Genomic DNA, 18033 nt, shown 5'->3' with positions numbered 1-18033 from the left:
GCCTTTTGGGAGGTAATTCATTCATTTTATTCGACCTGGTCACTTGTGAGGTGTCTGACAGTTTTAGAAATGTCTGTATTATAACGTTTACTTTTATCCTTTTACAGTGTCAGTTGTGTTTATGGACAAGAAACTGCAGCCTAGAAAATCGCTTATTGGTTGTAAATGAAACTGAAGACACAACATCTTGCTCATAGATCCCCCTGCTCTCACTGATGTGATGCTGCCATGAATACTACAATGCTGCCCCCTGCTGAGCTGAAGACCATCATCCTGTCGAGAGCTCTGCTCTTCACATCTCTACAACAAGACATATGAAATCCGACTACTACAGATTCTGTTCTCTGGAAAAGCATATATCTGTATTTACGTTTTTGAACCTTTTGTTAATACCTAAAATTTTTCTCCAAAAAACAAAACTCTTTGCAATGAGGCATAGGCTATTTCATAGTGGGTCAAGCTGTAATTGGCTGTGCTTTATGTAGTTACAAGAGTTTCTAAAACAGCTTTTGGGTTGCCAGGGTATGGAGCTACTCTTCCACCATATCCTCATCTTTTTAGTTATTAGCTACTTTTTAATAAGCCAACATCAAGAGTGTTTGAAGTCATTAATAAAGGCTCTTGAGTTTCCCTCTTTCTAACAACTAGTGTGCTCTTGTAAGTGGTATTTTAAGTGTGATGATTAATGTATTTACGTACATTCAGGCTATTATTAGTTCTATTGTCTATCTTCAAGTATAAAGCAATTTATACTGCATCATAAATTAATCAGTGATATGATAATCAATAATTAAATCAACTTTCAACCTATACATTTTATAAAGTATGTCTATGGTGTTGGTACCAATTTTTATTTCATTCTGAAACAAATACATTTCATTGATTAGATTGGATGACTCTGTATAAAAGTGAATGAAGAACCAGACAAACAGAGGAGAAACACTTGTGACTCCCAGTTTATGTTTCTGTAAAAACAGAAATGCAGTATCCTGTCACCCAGTCACACCTCACCTGCCCACTAGGCACCACAGTAGGTTTTCTGCCTGTTTTTCTGCTCTGACTACCTGTTGCTGATGTCCTGCCTGTGACCAACTGTGAACCTGATCCTAACATAGTAAACTTTCTTTTAACCCTCTCTGCTGTTTCAAGTGTCAGCATTTGGACCCAGTTATATTTTACCTGCTTCTCAAAACAGTCACCTGATATGTGAAAGTACAGGAACTCCTAGTTGTGCGCTGCCAAACCTTTGAATATATCAACACAGGCACACATGCTAAGGGTTTGGCTAGATGTTTATCTTAAATTTTTCTGTTGTAACCAAGATAATGATGGTTGCGGGCAGCAGTGTGTGTGGACATCACTGATATTCTATGACCATTTTCTTTTGGCTGTGCTTGTTTTTTTTATATATATTTATATCATATAAAAATAATTTTAAAGCAGTTAAAACATTTCATAATGCATGTCTACATTTCAAGCATATATATAATATATAAACTATATCCAATGGCAATTCATTCTTTTGTATGAAAACACACACATTTTAATCACTACACATCACAACACTAACTATATGACCAGGGCTTTTATTTTGTCAGTTAATGTCATAACATTATCATAAGGTATTGATACAAGATATTATATATGAGCTTATTATATTTTGTATAACAGCTTAGGTAACTAATATCTCAATAAATGTAGTGTCATTATATTTTCCCCTGACAAGTAGAAGTATACAGTTGCATAAAATAAAATAAAAAATCCTCAGGTTTGTTATTATTGGCTACAGGCTCTTTTGGAAATGATAGCAGGTACATTAGTACACACACACACACACACACACACACACTTAAATTGAGCCACTCCCACTGCAGTGTTGTCAGTATATTCTCAAAATAACCTTGTGAGTTGTCGTATCAGCACCATGCACACAGAGCAGCTGTAACAGTGCCAGTTATAGTTCATCTGGCTCAAATCTCAGTGTCAAATCTTTTCCACTGCACATGTGGAATTATTTTGTATTTGATTTTGTTAGCAGCATTAGCACCATTTGTGTTTGACTTACTCATTAAGCTGCAAACACCTTTTTTGATTAATGATATGGTTTTATGATGGACAGTGCAACTATTGTCTATAGTTTGTGAGTCACCTAAATGAATCACCATCACCTGGCTCCATCTCCCTCCCTCATTGTCTCACCTTTTTTTTTTAAACCAGAATTTTCAAATATCTATTTTTGTGAGCATCTACCTGTGGCCCCTGGCTGGGTGTGGTGGGGACAGTCAGGGAGAGGGTCATCTTCAGTAGCATAGCCCCTTGCTTGAACCAGATGTGGATGGATGATAGCATCCCTGTGCCCCTTAACAGCTGTTATCTTCGTCCTGTCCGAGTGAGGGAGGGGTGGGTTATTAGGAGCCTCAAAGTGTTGGCCCCTTTAAACACTGTTCTGAGGTCAGTTTACACTAAGAAGCTTGTTAAATAACGCCTAAACACACTGACCACTAATCAGTGACCCACACTGAGTTATAACAAGGGGTACCTTAGGGTGGGGTTTCTACTGTTGTGTGTGATAGTGTCTTAAGTTTGAGCACCCGTTAACTGTGTCAGTATAATTTGGGAAAACTCTCCACAGGTAAGACTTGATTTGTTCATTTCTGATGAGACTGCTTTGTCAAATAATACGACCATTAATGCGAACAGCAGCAGGAGTTTTACTACCACTGTTATCATTATGAGTGACAGGTTGTTGTAACTGATCACTGCATAAGTCAGGCTTTGTGCATCTTACCACACACTGGTCTGTATCGCAGAAAATCAGCTATTCATTAAAAGTAATGAACATACTGCACATTAAAATGAATCAGCGTCTCTCTGCGTCCTTGATTACAACCTACAACTTTTCTTCTAAATAAAATTATTCTTGAAGTAATGATGCATAAACTGTTGCTGATGTCCTCAATTAATACGTCACAGCACATGTATACTAAGCATTTTAACTTTTTCATGCAATTGTTGAATTACACACTTTACATGGGCAAGTAATGGGCTACTAATTTTACTTTGTATTTGTACTATAATGGGCTCAATCAAATTTCACATTGCCAAATATGGTGAATGACAGGAAGTCAACAAATCTATATTATTATCAAGAATTTTTCCGCCCACAGATGAAGTAAATAAAAGCAAATTTGATGAATTTCAATTTTACCACCACTCTTTATACTACTCCATTCTACTCCAATACAATTTAGTAGGAAATAGTGTATGTTTCACTCCAATACATTTATGTGACAGTTTAATTTGTTTTAGAAATTAAGATTTTGCAAACAAAGCCTAAAATAAGGTTATAGAATATGATGCAGTCACAGCACATTAGTAACTCCACCTCACATCATATGTTAGTATAACACTAACATTTTTCCACATTGAGTACTTCTACTTTTGATACTTTAAGTAGATTTGTACTTAACATGCTTTGTCTGAAAATATTTTTTTTCAGTGCAGCATTTTTCAGTATCACTACTTTTACTTGAGTAAAGGACCTAAATACTTCCTCCCCTGCTGAGCACCAGCAATCTGCTCTATCTCTTTAGGAGAAGAGTGACATTTCAAAATCAGTATTGATTCAAATACTGGAAACTTTTTGGAGGGTGTAAATGACTAAAATCCATTTTATTGAATAATATCTCTGATATGAATGATATCTATCTTTTGCCTAATTTGGGATAAAAATCAACCACTGTTGAAAGAACAATAAGGTTTTGAAGATGTAATGACTAAGTGGTAACGTACACTTTAGGTCATACAAACAGGTATTCTTAGATATCCACAGGCACATGCTTCTTATGTGTGTCTTATGCGTGTGCATGTGTGTGTGCGTGTGCTTGTGTATGTGTGTGTGTGTGTGTGTGTGTGTGTGTGTGTTGGTGTGTGTGTTTGTGTGATATCTCAGGTAAAATCTCCAACAGAGGCAACACTCAGCGTGAAGGTTACTGTAATAACACATGGAAATCATCGTCTGACATTTTGACTCACTGTGATTAAAACCTAAGAGAAAACACCTTGTTATCCATGACTTCATCTCCTGTTGGCTGTTTTCAGGGATCAATGACATGATGCTATGTGTTACAGGTAACTGCGGTTTAGGATACTATGGCCTCTGACCTGGTGCCCAGGGCTGTAAGTGAAAACACACATGCACACAAATATACACACACACACTGGATTAAGGATATCTGGGTCTTGTCATTTTATACATATATTTCAATGTAAAGAGGAATTCCACAGAAAAAAGGTACATTTTCAAGGCTGTGAAAACAGTTGTCTAATGACCTTGGTGTCTTGGTCTCTGTGAAAATGAATGAAGTGGCGGATTTCAGCTTGTGTCAAACTACAGCTTTATTCAAAAAACCTGCATTACAAATTGGGACTGTGGATTTTGAAAGATGTGGGCAGTTACCAGGGATAGAGGATCTGACAAAGAGACATTATCAAGCAGCATTGTGGGTTGTTAAATACAACATATGGACATAATGTATTTTAACTTTTTTGTGTGTTTTTTTCTTTCAGATATTTTCTCAGTCTACTTACTTCTTATGCTCTGACCACATCCTCATATGAGCAGTTTTGTTTATTATATTGTCCTGCATACCAGGCGTTATACAATATGACTGTCTTTGATTGTGCAGACAAGCTCTTCTCTTTTGTACCACTCCAGCACCTTGGTGAGAAGTAATTTAAAAAGGAAGGAAGTTGCATTATTTGGAAAGTAGGATCCAGTGTTTCACTCACACCAGAGACTCAAAGTTAGGATATCTCTGCCTCAGCTGCTTCCATTTTCACCATTTTTTTGTTAAATCTTTCTCTTGTGGGTTCCCCAAAAGTAAGCCTTGTTTAACACTTTAACAACTGGAACAAATTCACAGCGAAACACTGTACTTGTGTTGTTTCAATGTGTTGAATTATTGTATTGCCAGATAATGGAAAATATATTTAAATGTGTTTCCATCTTTTTGTTTGTTGTTTTTTTTTTATCCTGACAGAGCAAAAATGAAAAGGAGTGCTCCATTTACATCCCCTTCACAGGGTGAGTCACCTTAATTCTGCTCTCTTGCCATATTCAGCGCCTACAAGTGACTAGACAATACAAAAAAAAAAACAGTCTCCTCTCTTGTCATGCCACAGGCCTCAGCTTCAGGCAATGGACCGTAGCGAGATGTTGACCACCATGAAGGGAGAAGATAAAGAGAAGATAAAAGCCGACTTCAAACAAACTTTCACTCTCTACCCGGATGGTGTTGAAGGTGAGCAGACAGACCGAGCACTACAGTCCAAGCCTTTGTTGTCCTCTAAACACAGACATTAAATGTGATAAGATGCTGGTTGCATAATGACACAGTGCGACTGGCTTCCTGCACATACCATGTCGCTGTATTTACTATCAATATTATGGGTGAGACCAGAACATATCACTCTGTTGGTTGTGTGTTTCAGAGAGAATTAAAGTGTGTGTGTGTGTGTGTGTGTGTGTGTGTGTCCACATGTGTGTGTGTGTGCATGTATTAGTCCCACCCATTATCAGGCAGCACACACACAGGCAGCTTTAAAGAGGTGGTGTTTATAAAGTCACGCTTTTTTGCCATCCTGGGGTCAGTCACTTGTCACTGCTGTCGGCTTTGGCGAGTACCTGCAGGAGGTAAGTGTCACCTTTTCTGCTGCAGCTATGAGCGGTATTTGTGCAATGATACAAGTAAAGCTGTAACTTTGTTGCATGGGAACGGAACACTTCTGGGAAATTGCACACTTCATGGTCAGTGCTGCAGCGGAATAATTTTCATAGCTTAATGCAAGATTTTCTGCATAGTTTTACTCTAATTAGGCCGAAACTACAGTTTTTTCTAACAGTTCATAAGAAAGGAGGCACTGAGGATTGTGCTGCTCAAATGTACTGATGAGAGTTAAAAGAAGGTCTGACTTGTGTTATAGTGATTGGCCTGTGCAGTCCGAGGCCTGTCAGCCACTTCTGAGGTAGTCAGACATGCCTTGACATTTTTATATATCTCACATTGATCCCAAAGTGCCACATGCATATGTTTATATTCAGCACAACCTCAGCACCAATAATCTCAGAGCAGTATTAATGTCATTGATCTATTTTTTGTTTATATCAACTGTAATAAGCTTTTCAAAAATCTTTTTTCAAGGGTGCTGAGATAATGTTAAAAAAAAAGAAAAAACAAGAAAATACACATTAGAAACATTTCTAGCAATGACTTTTGAGCTCTGAAACTTGTAAACAAAGGTGCTGGTTAAACAAGGGGGGCAGTAAAGGCCTTTTTACAGTTTAATGACAATCCTGTGTTCAAATCCAAACATACAGCGATTAAATTTAGATGAATGGAAAGTGGAATCACGTTTAATTACTGAAATAATACTAAGTCATACACAAAAACATAGACATCCCATGCTTTGCACTTCCAAGGGGTTTTTTATTTGCTTTGCAAATCCTGCAATAAGCACAGGTCTTGTAGCCTGCAGTAACCTTCATCCTGCAGTCACTGGTGAGCTCAGCCCCAGGAACTGGCACCTGAACACCACTGGCTGCTTTTGCAGGGGTCTTCTGTGTATCACTCTGCACAGCTGTGCAGTGTCCAGACTGCAAATATCCTCAGTCAGTCAGTGACATGACTGACTCAAAAGAGAGTCCCCAGCTTGTGGGTGAATTGTTCTTTGCACGTGCCTACATCCATAGTGTACCCACTGCTGGCGTCTGCAGGCACAAACAACTTGAAACCCCACTTTTTGGTTGCTTTGTCCGTCATGTTCTTCATCATGCCAGTGTGTCCTTTGCAAGGCATCATACATTCATCTACAGCAAGCCTTCTGCTGGGATAAAATAATGTCTTACAGGCAGTTTCAATCATGTACATGAAGGTTTGACCCAGAGCAGTCTGTCATTCCTTGATCTTCTTCTTTTGGTGTCCTCCGCACTGTCCTCATGTGGGTCACTCATGTGTACATTACATACTAGTATATAGTCTGGTATCTGTCCATTGACATCACCTGTGGTAGGAAAAGGTTGGAGAAGATTATTACCATGTAAAATATCAGTCCATTATAAAACTTGCAGAGGTCCAGAGGCGAGTGGCTGTCCACTGTGCTCAGCTGCAGATCAGCCTTCCCTTGCAGGTAGCATCACAGCCTGTCTTCCATGACACTGGTTGCAGACTGGGCTGACATTGTTCTTTTTTTCCTTGTAGATAAAATATAGTAAAATAATCAATAAAAAAAATGTGAACAGTTGCCCTTGATGTCACAACCTGCATGAGTCTGATTTAGTTGGCTCCAATGAATATTACAGTTTTATTCGGTGTACAGTAGGTGACACATAAAATAATTCATCAGTGAGAGGGCTGCTCTGAACATTCTTAATGCCTTGTAATCACATAATCAGTTTTTCAATGTTTTTTTTGTGCAATGTTCAAAGGCAAAAATTCACAAAATTTCTGTTTTATTCCCACCAGCAGTAGGGTTAAGAAAAACACAAATTATGCAAGGTGAAAGCAAATGCAATTTTGCATATACTGTTGTGTTTTCAAGGAAACCACATGCATATTGATGACAATAAAAATAGCCAATACATACACTCTTGAAACATCTAGACATGTGTACTCTTTGTTAGTGTGTTAGATGCATAAATATATGTTCATGCAAAACAAAACTGATAAAAGTTACACATATATTGCTATGTACACACACACACACACACACACACACATACACACACACACGCATGGAGTACGGACAGCATCTAGTCAGTCTAATCTGACTCTTCCACCCTTGTGCTCAGCTGTGTTTTGGAAATAAATCAATCTGTTTTGACAGAAAACTTCAGTCCTCTGGTCCAATCTGAGATAAAATGGACACATACAACTGAAGTCCTCCACCAACTACAACCTGAATCCATGTTTCCCAAACAATAAATGTGTGTATAGGAAATTTAAAAATCCATTCACTCTTTCATTCCATTCATTCTTTGAACCTCATTGAACCTCATTATCTCTGGATTGCTGAAATCCACCCAAACACAAATTTTATTCACACTTTAAAACTCGGAGGTAAAATGGGGAACATATTGTCAATTAAAATGATTCACTGTGGTATTGGAAAAATTGAGTGGTTTTTAACTGAGACCATTGTGTCTGTTCTCCAGCTGCCTGGAACATCAACAACAACGCCAACCCCAGTGCAGAGTGTCAGGTAAGGGGCACACACACACACACACACACACACACACACAAACACACATACACACTTCAGGCACACGACATGTATTGACAGTCCAAACATGTCCAGGACAAGCAATCAGTCATGTCCACACCGGAAACTAGCAGTGACCCAGAGCCTGGAGTCTGCTGGTTGTTAGACCAGGACAACCTCCATGTTTACCTATAGACAAAGTGTCACCTGCACATCACCTCTCCACATTAGCAGGTTCCATATGCACATTGATGCTGCCGAGAAGATGGTATAAGTGACAGTAGCTTCATGTAATACTACAGGTTACTGTTGTGGAAAACAACACCCAAAATATCATCAGTGTTTTTGTAAAGTAGTGAAGCATGAACATGATTTTATCTGATGCACAGAGAGATGATGAGGCATGCTGGAGTTGACCCTTATAGCTTCGTGTAACGAGCTCAGGAATGTTCAGTGAGGTTTGTTCAAACAGAGGAGGCTGCAGCATCTTTTACATATATATATATATATATATATATATATATATATATATATATATATATATATATATATATATATATATATATATACTTAATTTTTTTAATGATAATCTGTTATTGGCCAAAACACGTCCTCCCTAGCCAATCAAAAACCAGAATACAATACTTACATCGTGTTGGACCAATTTCGTAAATTTCATTTTCAGTTCTCTACCACTGTATTGTTTGTACACACCCGATGTCATTTGCCCCAGCCCACAAAGGATAAATGTGCAAACTGCAAACTACTTCTAAACACATCACGAAAAAAAAAAAAAAAAAAAATTATTTAGGCCTTCTCAGCAGTTAAATTCCTTTTTTCAAATGTATGTTTCCTTTTGTTAATCGAGCGGTAGCTAGCTACTTGTTTTAAACCCAGAGATATTATAAGATATATTACAATAATTTAAGGATATATATCATAAATAGCCTATAAGGACTTTGCTGAACCCCAAGTTGTATCACTTTTGTGACTATTGTGGTGCATCCTCTCCCTTACATTAACAATAAAGAGTTTGATCATAAAAAATACATCAATAGTAGGAGTAAAAATAGTCACTTTATTTATGACGACTTTCAACACTCATATGCCTGTATAGTCACTGAAAATGAGCTCTAAAGTTCAGATGAAGATAATATTCAACACTCTGAGTTGAATCAGGTGGGTATCTACCAAACTTTAAATCTTTTTGATTGTAAATTCCCTTTTTGTTTCTCTGGATAGTGGATCTTTGTTGAGTTGTGGTGGAGAAACAATAAGAAAAAAACTGAATTTGGTACTAAAAACAATTTTGGTGCAACACGAGAAACAATTAAAGCAGCCAAAAAAAAACCTTGGCCACGTGTGTTGTTTCAAGACAGACTTGAAATAAAATTAATCTATCCTAAAAAAAAATATACTAGAAACAGCTAAAATTTAGTAAATATACAAACTTTTTGTACTTGAGATTTACATTTTTCCTCAGGTTAGAGGGAGACACAGTATTCAAATATCAGCTCCCATGCTTTCCTCACAGTGACATACACTGACAAGTAGGAAGTGGCCATTGAAACCACAGTTGTTCACCACATGCGAAAGCTGTACTTGTGGGAGGTGCAACCTTAATTCATACACCTGTCCCAACCAAAATTTTCACTCTCTGTGTCACGGACACAAGCATGTTTGTGCCTGTGTCCAATGTTCATGTCCACATCAGCCGCTCTTTACCTCTTTGTCTGTCTGTGCCCTCAGAGGTACGTGCAGCTGAAGGAGCTAATGAATGACCAGAAGCAGGAGACCTACTGGCAGGAGACGGGCCGATGGGCGGGCTACGAGGAAAGCTTCGACCCCCAGGCCGGGGTGTGGGCGTCCTCGCACATCTCCTACCTCACCTTCAAGAGCCTCATCCAGCTCCGACGCACCATGAACACAGGTCAGTGAGGAAAATCAACGAAAACATGAGCATGAGTTTTGAAAAATAGCATCATAGTTTCCTCTGGTTGTAGTATCATTGTTGTCTAGATACTAACTCCTGAGATAATGCCTGCTTCCCTAAGTTTTCCCTGACAGTATGACACCATGGGAGAGCCAAGATTAAACCTTTAAAATGCAGCATGTTCTGGCACTCTCAGCACTTCTATCTGGCTGTGATTTTCCCTGAAACCCACCTAAAAACCCCAACCACACTGCTCCCCTCTTTATGACCATCCCTGATCCTCTTCCAACATCTTCCTTTGTCAAGGTGTGACCATTTTTGACTGTGGGGAGCAGACCATGGCCACCATCGCTGAGAAGATGGTCAACGAGATGGTTAACAAGAAGGAGATCAGGCCTGGAGACCGGGAAGGAGTGCTGAAGGCTCTGCTTAAAAACCGCAGGTATCCTCCAAGACATCACACAACAGTGACTCAAACACAAATGACCTACATTTAGGCATTTAGCTGACACTGTTATGCAAAGCTGCAAATGCGAGGGGGGACATTTCAGTAGTGCTCAGAGAAAGTTGAACAGAGCACGTAGCTATTGTGGAGATCAAACCTGTAATCATGGTCTGTAACCACCAAACCACCCTGTCTACTTCAGCCTTTATTAAAGGTGACCAATGTGTACTGCAGTTACCTGGTGCTTGCTAAGATCAGCTCACTCTAAAATGTCCGCTGTGTTACAAAGATTTTGTTCAATAAGTTCACAAAGCATTCACTAGTTTCAGCTTATATGAAGTATCTGTTTTGTTTCATGCTGCTGTTTGTGCCTTCTCGAAAGATTTTTAAGTGGGTAGTTTTAAATAAAGTTAGAAAAATCCTTATGTTGTGTTATTTTCCGACATTCTGGGAAAATGTACTATAGATGAAAACATTTAGACAAAGTTTGCCACAGCCATTGATTCTTCAGGCTGCACAAACAGCCAATGACATGTGTGGCTTTCTCCCTGCAGCCAATCAGATGACCCAGAAAGCCAAGCTCTGACTGGTGGGGTGGACCTGCAGAGGTTCTCAGTCAAGGAACGGGCAAGTTCTTACATTGATTGCATCTGAATGTACTATTGCTGATAACATAATCTGATAACATGACAATGGTGAGATGATAGACTTTAAAGGTGAAAGCAACTCCTGGCATCTGACCATTTACAAAGTCATTCAGAGGAGTGAAGGATTCACAGGATCCTGGTTTTGGATTTTTTTTTTTTTTTTTTTTTGTGCGCTGATATTACTATTACTTTAGCTGTTTGGATTAATTGACCTTTTAAATTTCTGGAGTGGATTGTATATTCATTTTGAGGTCTGTGACACAAGTCTTAACATGTTTGCAAACATTATGCATAGGTAAGTATTTGCTCAGAATGTAGGTTTCTCTGAGGGGAAAGTACACATTTAAATAGATGATCTGCCACCATTTTTGAGAACAGGTCATCAAATCAAGCTCCACTTTAAAAATGTCATTTTTAAAAAATATAGCATTAAGACGAGGGTTGGAAAGTGTGATGTTTGCTCACTTGGTTTGTTCATTCTAGAGGGATGAATCTGACCGTGTTGAGGTCTCCATGGTGCTAGTAGGTGAGTCACTGTTTGCCTTTTTTCATTTAAGGTTTGGAGTATATGTATACATGTGTTTGCATGCACATTTGAACCTATTTATATGTGTTGTTCATAACATTTACATTTGAACCTATTTATATGTGTTGTTCATAACATTTCCCTTTGAACCAGGAGCCTTGGACTTTCTGGAGAAGCCTACAGTTGTGTTTGTGCGTCTGAAGGAGGCAGTGGTGCTTGACTCTGCCTTGGAGGCTCCGGTGCCTGTACGCTTCATCTTTGCTCTGGTTGGCCCCAGCAAGACCGACATGGACTACCATGAGACTGGCCGTGCTATGGCAGCACTAATGGCTGACAGAGTGAGTCAGCTGACATTTTTGCTGTACAAACTTAGGCTATAATGTGTGACCAGAGACATATTAACAAAACACATAACTGCTTAACGATATGATGACTTTTAATGAGCAGAATAGTCAAAGTCCATCAAAATTTAAAAAGGACATTTTTCATGTCTGTGTTCAAGCATCAAAGTCTAGTTATTCATTCTCAAAATTCAAGAGTCATGTATATTTTAGGACTACTTTACAGGCTTACATGTGAAAAACATGTTTGCATGTTTCTTCATCAAATAGTGACTGTCTGTGAATGTCAGTGACTGACTGACTGACTGCTTGATATAGTTGAGTGATCAAGTTACACCATTGGTCAGCCAGCCGAGTGTTGGACATCCCACACTCACCGTTGCTTTTTCAAAATCAGTTGGTACAAACAGTTTCTATTGGTTTACAGCCTGTAGTGATGCCAACTTAGCACATTTGTTGCCAGATTTAGAGACTTTTTTTTCAAAGAAGCACCTGATCCAACTTTTTGCTGGACTTGCTACTTTCCATACAGACAGACAGGCAGAGCAACAGTGTGTAGACATAATAAGAAAGACATTCTGTTGCTTCTAACGTTCTCTCTGAGAGATCATTTTACAAATGAATTTAGCCATAATCACACCATATAGTGTTTGTCTTTAATTTATGTATGTGGGGATTTTGTCAGATGACGTTGTGATTATGGAAACTTGTTCCATTGTCTGACAACAGAAACAGAAAAACATCACTCCAAACAGAAAATGTGCAGAAAATGGAAATATTAAGAATGTGGAAATGGACTGCTGTTCTACACTATAGTTATTGACAGTATAAAATAGGTGTGCACTCCATTTGAAAATCTCTTTAACGCCACAACCTGCAGTCTTCTCATCCAGCTCCCCTCTCTCTATCGCAGGTGTTCAATCAGACAGCAATGCAGGCAAAGAGCGCCCGAGAGCTGACGGACACCATGGCCGACTTCATGGACTGCAGCATCGTCATCCCACCCACCGAGATCCAGAGCGAGGCTATGCTCAGCTCCATCATCAGCTTTCAGAAGAAACTACTGCAGGACAGGTTCCAGTCCTCTGATCCTGCTCTCCGCCTGGAATCCAAACCTCGTAGGGGTGGGTCCTATCAGTGTGCACTCATAACAACAATATAAGAAGTGGGTAGTAAAACAATTATTTACCAGGACTGTTTTCCCTCAGTCTCCATTGCTACCGGGCCTCCTGCTGAAGACCCGCTGGCCCGTACAGGGCGACCATTTGGTGGGATGATTCGAGACATAAAGAGACGCTACCAGTACTACAAGAGTGACTTCACAGATGCTCTCAACGCCCAGGTCCTTGCTGCGGTCATCTTCATCTACTTTGCCGCCCTGTCTCCTGCCATCACCTTTGGAGGGCTGCTGGGTGTGTGTTTATATTTGTATGTGACACGGTATTGCTGTTCTTAGCAGTAGACCTTATAATTATATTTCTCTGCTACTTCAGCTGATAAGGTGGACAATATGATGGGCGTCCCGGAGCTCCTCATCTCCACCAGCATCCAGGGGATTATCTTCTGCTTTGTTGCTGCTCAGCCTGTCCTCGTTATTGGTTTCTCTGGTCCCCTGTTAGTGTTTGAGGAGGCCTTCTTTGCTGTAAGTTATAATACTGACTTCAATCGACATCTATGTAAACTAAGGAGTTTTTTAATAGTCTCTTCTGATCCCACTGTTATATTTTTGTGATGCATACTAAATTTGTAAACTGTCATCATGCATATGACGACAAATTTGGTGGTCATCATCGACTCATCCCCAGTTTGCTTCACTCAGTTCTGCAGGTCCCAGGAAATTGAATATATTGTTGGAAGAGTATGGGTGGGAGTGTGGCTAGTCATCATTGTTGTGATCATTGTGGCCTTTGAGGGCAGCTTCCTGGTGCGCTTCATCTCACGCTTCACCCAGGAAATCTTCTCCATCCTCATCTCCCTCATCTTCATCTATGAAACCTTTGCCAAGCTGGGGAGGGTAAACCATCTTCGTCCATTTCACACATTTCATTTGCCCAAATGAAATCAGAGACAGTTCAATTTGTGAATTTAGTGCTCATGGCCAAATTATAATCTTCCTTCATCTATTCTCCTTTGGCCTCTCTCTAGACCTTTAAATCACATCCTCTGATTCTGAATTACGATCATCTGAATGCAACTGTGGAAAATCCCTGGCACCCAAAGGTGGTCGAGACCATCATCTATGACAACGCTACAGGCAATACGACTGTTCTTGTGAACACTATCAAGCCACCTTACCCCAACACCGCTCTACTCTCCATGTGCCTCATGTTAGGCTGTTTCTTCATTGCCTATTTCCTGCGCCAGTTTAAGAATGGAACATTTCTTCCTGGAAAGGTGAGTTGGCTGTAATTGTGTGTTTCTAAAATCTGTTGTGTATTCTACAGATTTTTTTTTTCCAGCTGTGGTAAAATTGTTTTTTTAAATTGTAATGTTCCTGATCTGTGCTCGCCAGGTGCGACGTTTGATTGGTGACTTTGGTGTCCCTATTGCCATTTTCCTCATGATTGTTGTAGACTACAACATTGACGACACCTACACTCAGGTTGGACCATGTTTTTTAGCTTTTAGCTCATACATGCACATGAATACGTGCACAATAGTAACTAGTGTTTTTTTCTGCACAGAAACTAGTGGTTCCAAAAGGTCTGATGGTGTCCAACCCAGCCAAAAGAGGCTGGCTTATCAACCCCTTCGGAGAGCACAAGCCTTTCCCTGTGTGGGTGATGTTTGCGTGCTGTGTGCCAGCCTTGCTCGTCTTCATTCTCATCTTTCTGGAGTCTCAGATCACAACGTGAGTCACTACATCTCTACAGCAAAGTCCTGCATTGAATACAACCTCAGAAAATGTGACATTTCCTGCCTCCTACCAAAGTTTGTTTTGAATGTTGTATCTGTCAACAGTCTGATCATTAGTAAACCTGAGAGGAAGATGGTCAAAGGCTCTGGGTTCCACTTTGACTTGCTGGTTTTAGTTGGTATGGGAGGACTCAGTGCGATATTTGGTGTGCCATGGCTCAGTGCTGCCACAGTGCGATCTGTCACCCATGCCAATGCCCTTACTGTCATGAGCAAAGGACCAAAACCTGTGATAGAGAAAGTGATGGAGCAGAGGATCAGTGGCATTCTGGTGGCTTTGCTGGTCGGTAGGTGCTGTCTAATCATCCAGTCTTTGTGTCTGTTCTGTAATCACTTGTGTACACTTCTGTAGGTTCATCATTTTGCAATGTAAAGCTACTTACAGTCTGAGAATACCATCTAATGGAGCATATCAGATTTTCATCACTCTTGATTAAAAGACAGTAGACTAACCTTTATCCCTTTATCTGAATGTTATTTGTATCAAGGTCTCTCTATTCTGATGGAGCCGATCCTAAAGATGATCCCAATGTCGGCCTTGTTTGGGATCTTCCTCTACATGGGGGTCACGTCGCTAAATGGCATCCAGCTGTGGGATCGTATACTGCTTCTGCTCATCCCTAAGAAATACCACCCTGATGAACCCTACGCCACCAGAGTAAGAGTCTGAAGATAATACAATGACTAGAGTCCCTAAATTTCTTAGCAGGCAAACAAGAACAACACTAGGGGTCTATAGCCATGTGAGCAGCTCAGTTAGGCTATATTTTGATACAGTGCTGCTTGAAGCAAAATGCTAATGTTAGCATGCTAACATCCTCATGATGACAATGCTAACATACTGTGTTCAGCAATTATAATATTCACCAATATACTTTAGTCTTAGCATGCTAGGATGCTAGCATTTACTAGTTAGCACAACACAAAGTGAACAGCTGAGGCTGATGGGAACGTCACTAAAAACATAAAAAATGAATGAAACAGTTATCACAATTATCAGTTTTTACAATTCATCCTCAGGGGAACATGAATGTGTGTATGACAAGTTGTCCCAAGTTGTTAAGACATTTAACTGAAAACAATAAATGTGAACCTCATGGTGACACTAGAGAAAACCTTATTAAGTAAACAGAATCAGGATTCATCAGTTTGGACCAAAATGGTGGACCAGCCAACAGATGGACGTTACCATTCCCACAGTTGTGCTGCTTGCATGGAAAACAGATCCATCTCTACAGTTCTGTTTGTGTAACTAATGTTTATCTTGGACACAGGTGAGCACAGGGCGAATGCACTTGTTCACAGCCATCCAGATAGTGTGCCTTGCACTTCTCTGGATTGTGAAGTCCAGCCCAGTATCTCTTGCACTGCCCTTCATTCTCATCCTCACCATCCCGCTACGCATGTTTATGACTGGGCGTCTGTTCACTGAACTGGAAATTAAATGTGTAAGTTGTTTCTTGTTATCTCAATACCTTCAATACAGGAATTCAAACTTATGTAGTACTCTTAGTGATGAGTCTGACAGGTTATGTGGAATGTGTGTGTGTAATAATGTTCCTATTCCTCTGTGCCTGTTGTGTTTTAGTTGGATGCAGACGATGCTAAAGTGACATTTGAGGAGGAGCCGGGGAAGGATGTATACTGTGAATCTCAAATGCCATTGTAGATGTCTTCCATGACTGCTGCCATAAATCTTGTATTTTAACAAAAATATATTTATTTTATATATTGCTCAAATTAATGTTTCATCCATGAGCACAAACATGTTTTGTTTTATTTTTTTTAATGAAAAATGCAGCTATCATCAATATGGACAACATTAATATCTTGTATGAAAGTGTCTTGGTCAAACATTCCTGAAGCGTTTTCAATGGTCACTCAGGTAAATTCTTTGCATTATGTTGTGTTGTTTTTAATAGATTGTGCCTTATATACTACTGAAGTTGGAAATATTCATATAACTGACATGTTTTCACAAAAAAGAAATACATAAAGGCATGAGGTAAGACACCTACACATAAAATCTTCAATCATGCCAGCACTCAAAATGGACAGACTGAATGCTGAGTGTGAGGTATTGTAGTTTTAAAAGCCAAAAGGGTATGTTTTTCTAGGCAATCACGCACTGAATGTACTGTTGTGACATATGCCTTATCATTGTATTCACTTGCTTGAGGTGAGTCATATCCAAATTCTGAATTAAACAATATATGATTCAAAAGGCAATTATGCAAGCAAAGTGTATTAAGCAGGAGTGATCAAACTGGTAATGCTGGAGAGCTAAAGGACAACATGGCAATACATGGAGAGAGAAAAAATGTTGAATTTTTGTGTGTTGTTCAAATTTATATTGTGTGCAATGTTGCCGTTTTCTTGGAATCTCTCTATATATAATAAAAACTACCTCCCAAAAGAGCCATTACATTACTTTCATTAACATTTGGTTAGCTTTAGCAGGCTGACCTTTAACCCCATTATGTCAGACTTGTTAATGACATAATTTGATTGATTAAAACTCAACTAAAGTAAACCCTTGTTGTTTTTCTTTATTTCATTTCGTTCCTGTCATGTCACTGATTAGTTACTGTTGTATGATGATCAATCATATTTGACAACTTCCGTATCCTGATAAAATGTATTGTGTTACAAGCTAAATAAATCAGGCATGCAACTGTTCAGATTAAATAATAATTCATTTTCAAATAGTCCTGGTTATTCTGGAAAAAAAAACAGCACAAAACAAAAAAAAAAAACATAGTCCAATGTGTCATTTTTTTTAAGATGGAGATTCGGAGATGCAGATGAAGGGAATTAGTACAAAAATGCAACTAAAATGGTTAAAAGGGCAGTTAATAAACCAAAGAATACATGTTGTTCTCTGGATACAGGACAATAACAGAGGATTTATTTATTTACATGACTTTTTAAAATTAATATAATATCTATATTTTTATACTACTTTA

The 18033-nt window shown here is 39.1% G+C and overlaps 1 protein-coding gene across 1 annotated transcript; it reads left to right on the top strand.

Annotated features, from left to right (window-relative positions):
- The first annotated feature begins 5584 nt into the window (after positions 1-5584).
- slc4a1b (solute carrier family 4 member 1b (Diego blood group)) lies at positions 5585-17600 on the top strand. Its single transcript, XM_071463198.1, has 18 exons — positions 5585-5695; positions 8213-8259; positions 10009-10189; positions 10499-10634; positions 11192-11264; positions 11768-11810; positions 11964-12148; positions 13065-13275; positions 13360-13563; positions 13645-13793; positions 13971-14165; positions 14297-14545; positions 14664-14753; positions 14836-15002; positions 15113-15354; positions 15556-15725; positions 16342-16515; positions 16656-17600. The coding sequence occupies exons 3-18, from the start codon at positions 10033-10035 to the stop codon at positions 16734-16736; spliced, it is 2526 nt and encodes an 841-aa protein (XP_071319299.1). The 5' UTR covers positions 5585-5695; positions 8213-8259; positions 10009-10032; the 3' UTR covers positions 16737-17600.
- Positions 17601-18033: the final 433 nt, after the last annotated feature.

The sequence above is a fragment of the Trachinotus anak genome, unplaced genomic scaffold (assembly GCF_046630095.1).
Source record: "Trachinotus anak isolate AG129_WGS33_773 ecotype Australia unplaced genomic scaffold, CSIRO_AGI_Tana_v1 ptg000025l, whole genome shotgun sequence".
Taxonomy (NCBI): domain Eukaryota; kingdom Metazoa; phylum Chordata; class Actinopteri; order Carangiformes; family Carangidae; genus Trachinotus; species Trachinotus anak.
Note: the sequence above shows the minus strand (reverse complement) of the source record. Positions and strands in the feature narration are given on the sequence as shown.